At 43.5% G+C, this 15304-nt stretch overlaps 1 protein-coding gene across 1 annotated transcript in view; it reads right to left on the bottom strand.

The window, feature by feature from the left end:
• ARAP2 (ArfGAP with RhoGAP domain, ankyrin repeat and PH domain 2) overlaps positions 1-15304 on the bottom strand; it is a 703001-nt gene that overhangs the window by 408278 nt on the left and 279419 nt on the right. Inside the window, exon 15 of the mRNA XM_040419005.1 lies at positions 5467-5583. Within this exon, the coding sequence (XP_040274939.1) occupies positions 5467-5583 (117 nt within the window). The remainder of the gene's footprint in view (positions 1-5466; positions 5584-15304) is intronic.

Genomic DNA, 15304 nt, shown 5'->3' with positions numbered 1-15304 from the left:
TTCGTTATGTTCCGTGGTAACGGAATCCATAATGGAGTTCAGGCTAAACCTGAACTTTAAAACATGATGTTCGCTCATACCTAGTTCTGAGTCCTGAGTGTTCCCAGGGAAAGCTTACCCCTAACTTTCCAAGAAAAGTGTCAAGTATGTAAATGACACATTAATTTGCTAAAGTATTGATTTAATTCATCAATTTCTTTAAATCTCAGAATGGAGCAGAGAAAATGTGGCAGACTACAGATACACCGAATCATTTCTCTTTCCTCTTGGCTGAAAATATCCTGACATGAGTGGTGCAAGATGATCATCTTTAAAAAACAAAAAACGTTTGCATTACATTGCAGGGCTGGTAATTAGATATGATCGAATAGAAGATGACGAAGTAGAATTCGATCCGAGTTTCAGGAATTATTCGATTCGCACTGAATCCGGATTTCCTCATGCTTCATGGTAACGAATCACATTCCTAAAATGGCTGCTGCACATGTTAGGACATGGGGCAAGGAACTCTGGGAAAGAGGGATCACCCACAATGCCAGGCATGCAGCCCATCAGCAGCCAGTCAGCCCTGTGATGTCACAGCCCTATAAATAGCTTCAGCCATCTTGGATTCAGCCATTTTCCAGTGTGCTTAGTGCAGGGAGGCACGTTAGCAGGCGCTAGGGCCAGTGCTAGAAAAGACTTGAAAACGTATATTTTGCTTAAAAGGAAGTTCAGAAAAAGAACATTAGAAGTGTAGGGAAAGGATAGGGAGGAATTATTACACAGTATTGAAGCAGAACAGGGCTCAATAGGAGTGTGTACAGCCTGGGTAATAGGAACAATCCTAATACACCTTGCTGCACTGACTGCAGATCCAAATTGCCATTATACTGCTTCTCATTTCAGGTTTGCAATACCTCTGTAATTCCAGCAAACTGTTTTTGTTATTAGGGACTTATTAGCCTTTGTGCGGTGCAGTTATATATATATGTTCTAAAGCCTTTTTTGGTGTGTATTAGTGGGGATAAAGAAAAAGGGCTTATTAGCCGTTGTGTGGTAAAGTGAGAAAATATAGCCCTTTTTGGCATGTATTAATTTCCACAATAGACATCCTACACAGGATAGCAAATGTGTGGATGTGATAAACAATAAAAAAAAATAGCAATAACTTATACAAAGACAGGTGCACTCTGTAGTCTTACTAAACCCTCATACTGATGTAAAATTTAGAGATTAGCCAACATATCCTACTGTGTAGGACATGTCTGAGCCCAAGCACCGCGCCAAGGTTTCTCAAGTAGCTCGGCACCTAACGCTAAACCTACCTGTGCCATATGGGCAATCCTAGGAGCCAGTGGGCAAATTACAGGAGAGCAAGGTCTTGCCATATGGGCAATCCCAGGAGCAAATGGGAGGAGGGAAAGAGCTCTGAGCCCCACGCAAGACTGGCTGATATAGCCCAGACCTAACATTTGCACAAGAATGTTGCCTGTAGATGGAAATAAAGACACATATGGGGTTAAGCACTTCCTGCTTTTCATCACCACGCCAATTTGTAGTTTATATATAGAATTATTTGGAGGTGTAAAAACTCCTAGTCTGAATGTGCCTATATTTCCATCTATAGGCAACATTCTGGTGCACATGTGAGGCCCGGGCTATATCAGCCAGTCTTGGGTGGGGCTCAGAGCTCTCTCCCTCCTCCCATTGCAAGCATGGCTGCATGCTGGAGGTAACTGGGAGTTTTCTGTGAGTCAGACCTTGCGCTCCTGTAATTTGCACACTGGTTTATGGTATTGTCCATACGGCATAGGTAGGTTTAGCGTTAGGTCCTGAGCAACTTGAGAAATTTTGGCGTGGTGCTCGGGTCAGACATGTCCTCCACAGTAGGATATGTTGGCTAATCTCTCAATTTTACATCAGTATGAGGGTTTAGTAAGGCCGCAGAGTGAACCTGTCTTTGCATAAGTTATTGTTATTATGTATTAATTTCCTTTTTATTTACTTATTTGATCTAACAGTATGTAAGACAGAGAAGTGACAGGACCTGCACAGAGGAGGGGTACATGCCTAAATGTTTATGACGCAGGCACAGGTCGCAGCAGAGTAAGGGGGCGTGGCAGCATGGGACACTTCGAGAGGCCTGAGTTCTCAATGTCAGCTAGCAGTCGTATCTTGACCAGCAACTTAGCAGTTCTTAAATGGTTGACTCGATCTTTGACTTTGTCACAAGTGACATCAGACACCCCCAGCAAAGAGCCATTGGGTTCATCAGACACAGCCCTTAGTTGGCATGGCCCGGGAGCAGGCCCTGTGCCCTCACCTGTCCTCAAGCTGCCTCTGTCTTTTTCTGTTCCCTCAGCCAGAGAAGTATTATATGCTGTGGGCTCAGCTCCACTATACAGCGAGGATGAGCTACTAGAGGACAGTCAGCAGCTACTGCCCAGCCAAGATCCAGAGAAGACATCTGCCGATTCCTGCGGTAGGCGGTCAAGTAGTGATGAGGAGAGTGGTGTGGGAGCTGGTGTTGCGAGCCGTCAGGCTCCTGGATCAGACACCATTGAGGAGGACATAAGTGACATGCAGAGAGTACTCAATGATGATGTTGCCGATCGCAATTTGGAGCCGGGTGATGAAGGGGCTTTATCATCATCGGGAGAAAAGGGTGGCAGCTTGAGCGCGAGGCAGTGGTGGAGCCAACAAGTCGGTAGAGTGGCCGGGGGTCAGTAGGTTGGCAGCATTGGGAAGTTGGGAGCCAAACGTGCTCGGGGTAGGCCACCCACTTCATAGGAACCTACCGTTCCAGAAAGTAGTGGTGCAGGGGTTCACGGAGGCAGTGGTGGTAGCAGTCAGTCATTGTGGAGTGTTGGGGGTACCTTCACCTACTCGACGGTGTTGCAGTTTTTTGTTAAGCCGCCGGAGGAGGTGAACATGGTCATTTGTCGAATTTGTAGGCATAAGGTGAAGCGTGGCCAGGGTGCCAATGTTGGCACCACGGCCCTGCATCAACATATGCAGCGTCACCATAAAGTTGCCTGGGAGAACCGTGGCTCCAATGTATGCACCCGATTTAAGGCAGTCAGGGCTCCACCACCTCAGTAGAACAAAGCTTTCTGTCCTTCCCATCATCTGCTGGTCCTGATGCTCCTGCTCCTCCTCCTAGTCAGTCATTTCGCCAGCAATCGATCACCAAAGCGATTGCCAAGAGACAACAGTATGCGTTCACTCATCGGCACAGAAGCTAAAAGTGCTCCTGGCCAAGTTGCTGGTACTTCAGTCCCTCCCTTTTCAAGTGGTGGACCTTTCAGAGAACTGATGGCTTGTGCCGAGCCGAGGTGGAGAGTCCCAAGCCGTCATTTATTGCAGTACCATCCCTGCACACATATTTAGAACAGAAGGTGGGCCAGTCCTTGAGCCTGTCGGTGTCTGCCAAAGTGAACTGCAGCGCCGACATATGGAGCTTTAACTATGGTCAAGGAAAATATATGTCCTTTACGGCCCACTTGGTAAATGTGGTCCCTGCTCAGCCAAACCAGCAACTTGGCCAGATGACGCTGCTTTTGCCTCCACGTTCTCATGCCATTGGTCCTGCGACATTGTCTGCCTCTGCATCCTCATTCTCCACCTTGTCCTCAGCCTCCACTGCTGGGACAATTCACAGTGCCCCACCAGTATACCACATGTGCAGGGAACGGCGGTGTGACGCTGTTCTGCACCTCGTTAGCCTGGGTGAACGGAGTCACACAGGGAAGAACTGCTCTGCGTCCTTCATCAAGAAATCGAATCCTGGCTTTCTCCGCGACAACTCAAAATCGGAACCATGTTGACCGACAACGGAAAGAACAAGGTGTCGTCGCTCCGTCGAGGGCTGAGCCATGCGCCCTGCATGGCGCACGTGTTCAATCTGGTTGTCAAGCGGTACCTGAAGTCTTCCACCCATCTGCAAGACATCCTAAAAATGGCCAGGAAACTTTGGCCAAATAGACATGCACTTCAGCCATTCGTACATCGCCAAGCACACCCTCCTTGAGCTACAGCAGCAAAACTGCGTCCCCCAACATAGGCTGATATGCAACGTTTCCACCCGTTGGAATTCCACCCTCCATATTTTGGACCGACTGTACAAACAGAGAAAGGCCATAAATGATTTATTGATGATACAGGCGGACAGAGGCACTCCACTGTGTATTTTCGATGTTATCCAGTGGCAGCTCATGTGTAACACCTGCTGTTTGCTTGTGCCCTTTAAGGAAGCCACATTATTTGTTAGTCGCCAGGACTATGGGATGAACAAAGTAATTCCTCTGATTCATATCCTGGAAAAGATGCCGGTAAATCTGGCTGGTCAGGGGACATCTCACAGCCACATGAGCCTTGTGGGGGCTGAAATGGAGGAGGAGGAGGACATTGGAGCACAAGCAATGTGTAGCGAAATGGGTGGTTTTTCTACATAAGTGACAGGACAGGAGGAGTAGGTGCAGTCGAAGGAGCAAGAGGGAGATGAGGAAGACGAGGCAGATGACCCAGACACACCGTGGCAGTATGCAGTGGAGATAGAAATGTAGCAAAAAATCCTAGCCGGCGCTCTTTGTCTTCAAAACATCTCTTTCTTTATTTCATCAATGCAGATACATATTGAGGACGCGTATCGGCCCATCCAGCCTTCATCAGCTCATGAACAAGTTAGATTTTTTTGCGGAACGGAAGCACGGAATGGAACTCCACGGAAGCACTCCGTTCCATTCAAGTGAATGGGTCCACATCCGTGATGCTGAATGCACATGGCTGGTGCACCGTGCATTGCGGAACCGCCGTATGTGGCCTGCAATATGGCCACGGAACAAATACGTTCATGTGAAAGAGGCCTAAGACTGAGTTCACACTTGAGTTATTTGTTCAGTTTTGGCCCCGTAACTGCCCATAGAAGTGAAGTGTGCAGTGATTCTAAGAGCGATGCCTGTCATCTGCGTGTCATACTGACTCACAGTATTGTTTCACTTCCACAGCAGACTCACTATGTGTGTTGCTGCAAGGCACAGTATTATACACCACTTTACAGGCTCTCTGCAGTCAGGAAATAGCTGTTTTTTAACGCGATTCGCCACAAATTAATTCGTATCAAATTGTTTCAGAAAATTCTACGAACCAATCATATTCAAATATTTGAGATATCTCAAACCAAGAGGAAAGGTAAGGAAGAACAAATTTGGAATTTATGGTTTGTTGAATCTTATAAAACCCAACCTATTTGAATAAACTTGTTCAGTTGCATTATTGGATTTGTGCATAGATTTATTTTTTTGCTACTCCAAATTGTGGTTATTATACGTATTGTACATTCCAAAAACCAAACATTCAGTATGCTGATATAATTACTTTTAGAAACAGTATATCTAAACTGGTTTTGCTGTGTACATGATGCATTACTGTATGTCATATACACTACATGCAAAAAATTTATATGTTGATATGTAACTAATTTACCTTCTTTTTGTTTTCGGCTAGTTGACATCTTTGAAAAGTTTGAAGATGCTTTATACAAGAATCCACAATATGACACATTGCTGCCATTTTCCGAAAAATTTTCTGATGATTTGAAACCTAAAAAGGTTAAATCAGCATTATTTATCTGTTTCACAATACACAGGGATTTTGCCACTGATTTTGTTGTAGATCTTGTGCGGAGTAACCCTTTTGGGTAAGTTCATTGCAGCTTCCTTAGGCCTCTTGCACACGACAGTATGTATTTTTGCGGTCCGCAAAAAACGGATCCGCAAAAAATACATAATATGATGTCCGTGTGCATTCTGTATTTTGCAGAACGGAAAATCTGGCCCCTAATAGAACAGTACTATCCTTGTCCGTTATGCGGACAATAATAGGACAAGTTCTATCTTTTAGCGTAACGGATATACGGAAATAATGAAACGGAATGCACACGGAGTAATTCAATTTTTTTGGCGAAACCATTGAAATGAATGGTTCCGCATACTGACGGCAAACAGAAACCGCAAACACAGAATGGAAACGGAAAAAATATATATTCGTGTGCAAAAGGCCTTACTGTAAAAACCAGCGAGGGAACTGCAGGTGCAATGGACGTGATTGGTGTCGAAAGGGACAGCACCAATCACACCCAGGTTAGGAACTGTTCACATCTCATTTTTGTTCTAGATCTAGCATATACGTATGTAAACAGAAAACAAAACCATATAGAAACACATAGCTTGACGTACCCATAGAATATGGGCATACATTTGACTCCATTTGTCACTGTTTACATTTCTGTATTATAATTTAATTTTTTTTGCAGGATGGAATAGTGTAGTTTTATTTTTATTTATATTTTTTTGCATTGCAGTGAATGGGAGATTGATGGACACATAAGACCATATGTTTAACATATCAATTGTTATCCAGGTACTTCATACTTTCTTTGATATACTTGAAATCTTTATTTAACAAATGAAAGGTTTCCCAGAAACTTTTTCCGTTTTTGTTAAAAAATAAAATAGACACAGACACATTAAAACGTATGCACATCCGTCAAATGTATACATTACATCAAATAGATAACAAAATTGCATACGTTTGTGTACATATTTTTACTGTATGCCCACATGTGTCTGCTAGATGTACAGCAAAAACCAGAAGTGAACTGGCTCAAAGACAGGGGACACCAGTGTTTGGTGTCCCCTGTTAGTGCACCAGTTCTGTGCCCCTCTGTGCTATAAGTTGGCTGGCTGGGACCTGTGGTGCACCACCACTGAGTTCTTCTATTTGACAGTGTGAAAAAAAGAATTTATGTAACAGCTGCAATGTTCAGTAAGCTTATTGTACAGTTGTAGAAGTTCCAGATCCCTGCTCCTTCGGCTATTTTCACACTTGCGGCAGTGTGATCCGGCGGGCAGTTCCGTCTTCGGAACTGCCCGCCGGATCCGCCGATCTGGATGTGACTAAAAGCATTTGTGATACGCATCCGGATTTCAAGAAAGGATCCGTCTCTCCGCTTGTCATGCAGACAGACGGATCCGTCTTGTATCTTTTTTCACATTTTTACCTGTCTGCGCATGCGCAGGCCGGAAGGACGGATCCGGCATTCCGGTATTTTGAATAATACATTCCTATGGGGAAAAATGCAGGATCCGGCATTCAGGCAAGTCTTCAGTTTTTTTCGCCAGAGATAAAACCGTAGCATGCTACGGTTTTCTCCTTTGCCTGATCATTCAAAAATTACTGAACTGAAGACATCCTGATGCATCCTGAATGGATTACTCTTCATTCAGAATGCATGGGGATATGCCTGATCAGTTCTTTTCTGGTATAGAGCCTCTGTGACAGAACTCTATGCCGGAAAAGAAACACTAGTGTGAAAGTACCCTTAATTCCAATCATTATCCTCTTTTGGCGGACGACAAGCTATCCGTGACTGCTTTTTATGTCACCCTTTTTTTTATCAGCCTTGCACCTGTATTTTTGTGTGTGAGCTGTGACTGTCAAGTGCTGTGCTCAGTTTTTTACGCAGGATTTTCTTTTTATAATTCATGCTAAGTTTTTGGTGTGATCTTCTTTTGTGTTAAAAAAAATGTTGAAATAGTAGTTAGAGCTTTAATAGGGAAGTTCACACTTCATTCATTTGGTCAATTATTTAGATCAGTTAGGGCTTGTTCACACGGCCGTTGTGGGTCCGCAATACGGCGGGTCCGCAATACATGGGCAATAATGGATGCGGACCCATTCACTTGAATGGGTCCGCAATCACGGAGATGCGGAACGGAAGCACGGATCAGAACCCCACGGAAGCACTACGAAGTGCTTCCATGGTGTTTTTGTCCATGTCTCCGCACATTGAATGGGTCTGGATCAGTCCCGGCCACCGCATTGACGTTGCCCGTGCATTGGGGGCCGCAATTTTCCAATCCACGGAACGACCGCACAACGGCCGTGTGAATAAGCCCTTTAAATTACACCTGATCTCTAAGTAGGTTTCATTGCTGGTTTTGGCTCAATATAACTGACTGACCAAATAACTGAAGTGTGAACTTAGCCTTTATTAGGGAAGTTACTTTTTAGCTAGTATTCAGATTTTTTAAATGTAGCAAATTTTTAAGATATATTTTTGTGCTTGTGTGCGCATGTTCTGCAATCATTCATTACTGATCACACCTGTGCTTAGGTCTTATGAAGACTTTTTTTTTGTGTATAAAAAAAATAGCAGCTAGTGGTGTATATAAATACACTGCTCAAAAAAATAAAGGGAACACTTAAACAACACAATGTAACTCCAAGTCAATCACACTTCTGTGAAATCAAACTGTCCACTTAGGAAGCAACACTGAGTGACAATCAATGTCACATGCTGTTGTGCAAATGGGATAGACAACAGGTGGAAATTATAGGCAATTAGCAAGACACCCCCAGTAAAGGAGTGGTTCTGCAGGTGGTGACCACAGACCACTTCTCAGTTCCTATGCTTCCTGGCTGATGTTTTGGTCACTTTTGAATGCTGGCGGTGCTTTCACTCTAGTAGTAGCATGAGACGGAGTCTACAACCCACACAAGTGGCTCAGGTAGTGCAGCTTATTCAGGATGGCACATCAATGCGAGCTGTGGCAAGAAGGTTTGCTGTGTCTGTCAGCGTAGTGTCCAGAGCATGGAGGCGCTACCAAGAGACAGGCCAGTACATCAGGAGACGTGGAGGAGGCCGTAGGAGGGCAACAACCCAGCAGCAGGACCACTACCTCCGCCTTTGTGCAAGGAGGAACAGGAGGAGCACTGCCAGAGCCCTGCAAAATGACCTCCAGCAGGCCACAAATGTGCATGTGTCTGCTCAAACGGTCAGAAACAGACTCCATGAGGGTGATATGAGGGCCCGACGTCCACAGGCGGGGGTTGTGCTTACAGCCTAACACCGTGCAGGACGTTTGGCATTTGCCAGAGAACACCAAGATTGGCAAATTCGCCACTGGCGCCCTGTGCTCTTCACAGATGAAAGCAGGTTCACACTGAGCACATGTGACAGACGTGACAGAGTCTGGAGACGCCGTGGAGAACGTTCTGCTGCCTGCAACATCCTCCAGAATGACCAGTTTGGCATTGGGTCAGTAATGGTGTGGGGTGGCATTTCTTTGTAGGGCCGCACAGCCCTCCATGTGCTTGCCAGAGGTAGCCTGACTGCCATTAGGTACCGAGATGAGATCCTCAGACCCCTTTTGAGACCATATGCTGGTGAGGTTGGCCCTGGGTTCCTCCTAATGCAAGACAATGCTAGACCTCATGTGGCTGGAGTGTGTCAGCAGTTCCTGCAAGACGAAGGCATCGATGCTATGGACTGGCCCGCCAGTTCCCCAGACCTGAATCCAATTGAGCACATCTGGGACATCATGTCTCGCTCTATCCACCAACGTCACGTTGCACCACAGACTGTCCAGGAGTTGGCAGATGCTTTAGTCCAGGTCTGGGAGGAGATCCCTCAGGAGACCGCCCGCCACCTCAGGAGCATGCACAGGCGTTGTAGGGAGGTCATACAGGCACGTGGAGGCCACACACACTACTGAGCCTCATTTTGACTTGTTTTAAGGACATTACATCAAAGTTGGATCAGCCTGTAGTGTGTTTTTCCACTTTAATTTTGAGTGTGACTCCAAATCCAGACCTCCATGGGCTGAAAAATTAGATTTCCATTTTTTTATTTTTGTGTGATTTTGTTGTCAGCACATTCAACTATGTAAAGAACAAAGTATTTCAGAAGAATATTTAATTAACTCAGATCTAGGATGTGTTATTTTTGTGTTCCCTTTGTTTTTTTGAGCAGTGTATTAACTGGTTACTGAGACCAGGGTTAAAAAATGCCCCTGCATATGTGAAAGATACTAATGACTTCCTTTTGGCACTCCCTAGATGTAGAAAATCTCTCTATACTCGCATACCGCACAGAGCAGGGATTACGGCAGTAATGGATGTTCTGGGCAACACTGGAAAGAGCAATTTGTTTTGTCAGTTTATTGAAGAAGGTTTAGAATTTATTCTTATGACAGAACAATGGTATAAACAGAAACACGGCACGGCCATGGGGGACACCAGTGTCATGCACTTTTGCGAATATATATCTGGCAAGGTTTGAGGACAGGTTTATTTTTTCAGTGGATAATTCATTCTTGCGTCATATAAAAACATATTTGAGATATGTCGATGATGTTTTTGTAGTGTGGTTAAGAAATGAGGTACAATGTGCTGAGCTTGCAATCTATTTAAATGAACGATATGAATATGAAGTTCACCTATAATTATGGCAATCAGACTTTGCAGTTTCTGGATCTGGCTGTTGTGGGAGCAATGAGCTGGTCACAGAGGGCTATCGTAAGCCCGCGGGGACCAACTCCTTGCTGCACAACACAGTTTTAATCCTATGAGTGCGAAAAAACCTGTCCCCTATGGCCAATTTATCAGGTTAAGAAGAATAGCACAGAAATGGGTTACGAAACCCAAGCCTTTGAACTGAAGGAAAGACTGTTGGAGAGGGAGTACCCGAAAAAAAAAAACTTTAATTAGCTAAGGAGAAAGCTGGTAAAATCTCCCAGCAAGATTTGCTAAAGGGGAATAACAATGGAAAAGGGAATAATAGGGAAGAACAAAAAAGATTTGTCTTTTCCTTTAGATACAGTCCGATGGCAGAAAATATACGTAAAATAATACAAAGTAATTGAGATATCTTGAAAAGGGATAGTAGCTTAGAAGAGTTCACTAAAAATAGACCGATAATAACATTCAGAAGAAGTCACACCATAAAAGATTTTCTGGTGAGGAGTAGATATGTAGAAAAATAGAACAAAAATTGGCTACAAGATAAGAGACCAAAAGGAAATTTTAAATGTGGAAACTGTGCCTTCTGTAGGTATAATGCTCAAAATAAAATCCTGCTTTTCGGGGGTATATATCATAAATTTGATAGCTTCATAACTTGTAGAAGTGCATACATTGTATATCTGGTAATGTGTCAATGTGGATGTTTTTATGTGGGCAAAACCATTAGATGCACATATGAAAGGTTCAGAGAACATTTGAACTCGATAAAATCTAGTAAAGGATGTCCAAGATTGATAAATCACATAAGGGAAGCGCATGGGGGAGACATAAACTGTCTGAGTTTTTAAGGTATTGAATATGTACCCCCTCCTCCACAAGGTGGTGACAGACACCGCCTTCTGTTGCAAAAAAAGGGAAGATGGATTATCCGAACAAAAGCCTTAGGTCCATTAGGCCTAAATAATAAGAATGACCTTAGCGGTTTCCTCTAAAAATAATGAACATCCAGGGTAGCGCTTGTTTGATTACTGTTGCTTGTTTTTAAATGCAAGATATGTTAATACACATGCTGCAATGCGATAAATCAGTATATTATTTGATTTTAATTACCATGATAATGGTGCAGAGCAACACATAAAATGAGCACCTGTGGGACTTGACTATGTAAGTGGCCAGAAGAAGCACAACTGTGCGAAACGGCAGTCGCCTTTGACTGCAGGAAAGTATGTCCGCCCCTGCCACACGTGTATATGCCTGTTTAGACGAATAAAGGATTTTTATACGACAAATGGTGAGTGCCGCCTTACTAACAGATGTAGCAGGGTTAACACACAAACTCTTAAAGCCTCTTAAAGCCTTTTTTTTAATTCCATATATGGTCCGTTTACCATTCATTTCAATGGTTCCGCAAAAAAAACAGAATGTACTCCGTATCCATTCCATCTTTATATTTCCGTTTTTCCGTTCCATTGAAAGTTAGAACATGTCCTATTATCGCCCGCAAATCACGTTCCATGGCTCCATTCAAGTTAGGGTACTTTCACACTAGCGGCAGGACGGATCCGACAGGCTATTCACCCTGTTGGATCCGTCCTGCCGCTATTTTGCCATGCCGCCGGACCGCCGCTCCATCCCCATTGACTATTATGGGACGGGGACGGAGCTCCGGCGCAGCATGGCAGTTCACGGTGAGAGGCCGCCGGACTAAAAAGTCAGACATGCAGTACTTTTGGTCCGGCGGCCTTTCGGCGTGCACTTCCGTGCTGCGCCGGAGTTCCACCCCATCCCTATTATAATCAATGAGGACGGAGCGGCGGTCTGGCGAAATAGCGGCAGGACGGATCCGACATTGTGAACAGCAAATTCGGATGCGGACTGCACATTCCGGCCCTATTGAAAATGAATGGGTCTGCACCCGTCCCGCAAAATTGCGGATCGGATGAGGACCCATTTTGCTGACGTGTGAATGGAAAAGATATCCCTCAAAATGAAAATAAATTAAATTATGAAAGTTAAGCGAAAAGCATAGATGTGGTAGGCAATAACAAGTGCTCGGCGGCACTAAATCAGGTGCTCGGCGGCACCAAATCAGAAACCATATGTCCTTCTACAATCAGGGGGGTTCCAGTGCACATCCATGAATCCCGGAGGGAAAACAAAAAACTTCCATCCCTGGGCTAGATGATGATGTGGTATTGAAGGACAGGGTGGGCAAAGAACTGTCCCTGATATTGCTCTACAGGGGGGTGTTATTCTGGCCCTGATAGCCTAACCACAGACCAGCGGCCCTGATAAGAGCGACCCCGTCCGGAACCTTACCCTATATAAAAATGGCCCTAGTAAGACCCTAGCCCCTAGGTCCCTGACTTCCAGGTGATCACTATATAGATCTATGTGTTTTTGACTCATTATAAAAGTATATTATAAGTATATCGCACTCCTCTGTGTATCACACCTATCGATAGCACACCTATACCAGTCCTTAAAAGGACTTTTGTGGCCCTATTAGCTAGTGTTTGGTGTCCCCAACAGCCTGTCCCTGCTCCACATAGCAACACTGGCAAAACACTGAATGTAAAATGGCGGCCAGATCTTGTTTATTTATAAGGTAGGGGGTATGTCCATGTGCTGAAACATCTCAATTGGCTGTCCTGTACCACCTGATTGATGTGTCATGGGTCAAAGTTCTTCACAATGTAAAAGAATATGGCGGGCGCGAATATCTCCATATGTATGCATGTTCGGCGAATCACAAACACGCAAAGTTCGCCACGAAACGACCGCCGGGCTAACCGCAAGGCCATCTCTACAGGTCATTACGGACGCGATGATAGCAATTATGTGTAGTTCTTTTTGTTCATTTTTTTATGACATAAATGAACGGATAAGGGAAAAGACAATTTTTATTTCATTTTTACTTACATTTCCATTTAATTACTTTTTTTTTATCAAGACCCATTTGGTCGGATCAGTCTTAGGGACATGGCAAGCCCAGACACCTTTGTAAGGTGTCCAAATTCCATGGCAACCATCGGGCCACTGCCATTGCAGCAGCGACGGCCGGATGGTGGAGAGAGAGCTCCTTCCCTCTCTTAACCCCATGGATGCTGGGAATGGCTACTAGAGATGAGCGAAGTGACTTCGGATGCAACATCCGAAGTCACTTTGCTAAAAAAATTATTATAATAGTGTACGGATTAATCTCCATACAGTATTAGAATGTTTGGGCTCCGATGACCCAAAGTAAGTTATTTTACGAAGTTGCGTGAGACTTCGTTGAATAACTTCTGTAGCTGATTATTACAGTGAAAAAACACTTTAAAATATGGAACCGAACTCCGCTTCAGTTCCGAGTGATACCTTGAAACCGAAGCCGAGTTCGGTTCCAAGGTTTTTCACTTTAATAATCAATTTCCGAAGTTATTCAACAAAATCTTCCGCAATTTTGTGAATAACTTACTTCGGCTCATCGGAGCCCATACATTTCAATACTGTACAGAGACGAATTTCCTTACAGTAATATAACAATTTTTTTTGTGAAGTGACTTCAGATGTAGCATGTAAACGCCCGTACTATTAAACTATCACAATATTTATCCCATGCGGTGAATAGCATAATGGAAAAAAAGGCCCATTTGCCATTTTTTGCCTCTAACGTCCATCAAAAAGTCACACACTTCAAAATGGTATAACTGAAAAGTACAAAAGATCAGCCCTCACAGCTCCATATGCATAACTGCAAAAAAGTTACAGAGGTCAGATTATAGTGACGGGAAATTTAAAACACAAGAAATACTATAGAAGGTAACAGGTCACTTTTACCATATAGTAAACACCATAAAAAGACAAAACATAAAACTGTGGAAGAATTGCATTTTTTTTTTCAATTCCATCCTATTTAGATTTTTCTTTCTCGCTACCCACTACATTGTATGCAACTGTAAATGGTGCCATTAGCAAGTTCAACTTGTCTGGCAAAAAAAATAAAATATATCACTCTGGAAAGGCAGGGAGTAAAAAACGAAAAAGCAAAAATGGAAAATTGCCCGATCCTCTAAGGGTTAAATGGGCGAGGGAAATAAAAAGCAAATATTTGGAAAGAGATAGCATATTTTCATAAAATCTCTGAGTCCTAGGAGATTAGAAGGTGTTATATACCAATTTTTTGGGCAATTGGAGCAACTTTGATTAGCGAGGGACCCAAACTTTTTGAAAGGTGATAAAGATAGACTAGTACAGAAATGTGTGTTTCTTAACAATATATAAGCATTTTCGAAGGGGTACTTTTTTTCATTATGTAGAGCCCATGGTACACCAAGTATGTGTGCGCAGTATTGTAGATTAGATATTGCCCCTACTATGCCAAGTAGTCTAGTATGTGTGTGCAGTTTTGTAGTCCGGGTGATGCACCTGTTACACCGAATACGTGTGCACAGTAAGCCAGGCTATACCCCTCTGGGTTTCTGGGAAATTTATTCAAATTAGCTTTTCTGAACCAGCATCTGATGCAGGCATATGTTAGATATGATTATTTGCATAAATTTTACCTAGAAACCCATTGTGTAGCCTACAATAGTGGTTATGTGTATCAACTGGTCTCTATTAGTGTTGGGAGCGAATATTCGAATCACGAATATCGGCACTTTGAGAATTCGCGAATATTTAGAATATAGTGATATATTTGTATTTTCAAATATTCTAGATTTTCTTTTTCATCTGAACCCATGATCCCTCCCTGATTCTTGCTTGTGGGCCAATGAGAAGGCTTCAATGTCTTTGAGTTTAGCAACATCCCTAGCAACCAATAGGAAAGTTGCCTACCCCTTACTATATAATAACCTCCCCAGCAGCCATGTTCTGTAGTTTTTTAAAGTTCTAAGAGAGACAGCAGTGTCATTGCTGTGCTCTGTGCTTTCCACTCATTACATTAGATAGATAGTTAGATAGCTTGTATATATAATACAGATATATAATACAGACACCATACCCCTTGAAAAAATCCTTGAGGGAGGTAGTT

The sequence above is a fragment of the Bufo bufo genome, chromosome 2 (assembly GCF_905171765.1).
Source record: "Bufo bufo chromosome 2, aBufBuf1.1, whole genome shotgun sequence".
Classification (NCBI taxonomy): domain Eukaryota; kingdom Metazoa; phylum Chordata; class Amphibia; order Anura; family Bufonidae; genus Bufo; species Bufo bufo.
The sequence above is the reverse complement of the archived record's forward strand: the minus strand, read 5'-3'. Positions and strand labels throughout refer to the sequence as shown.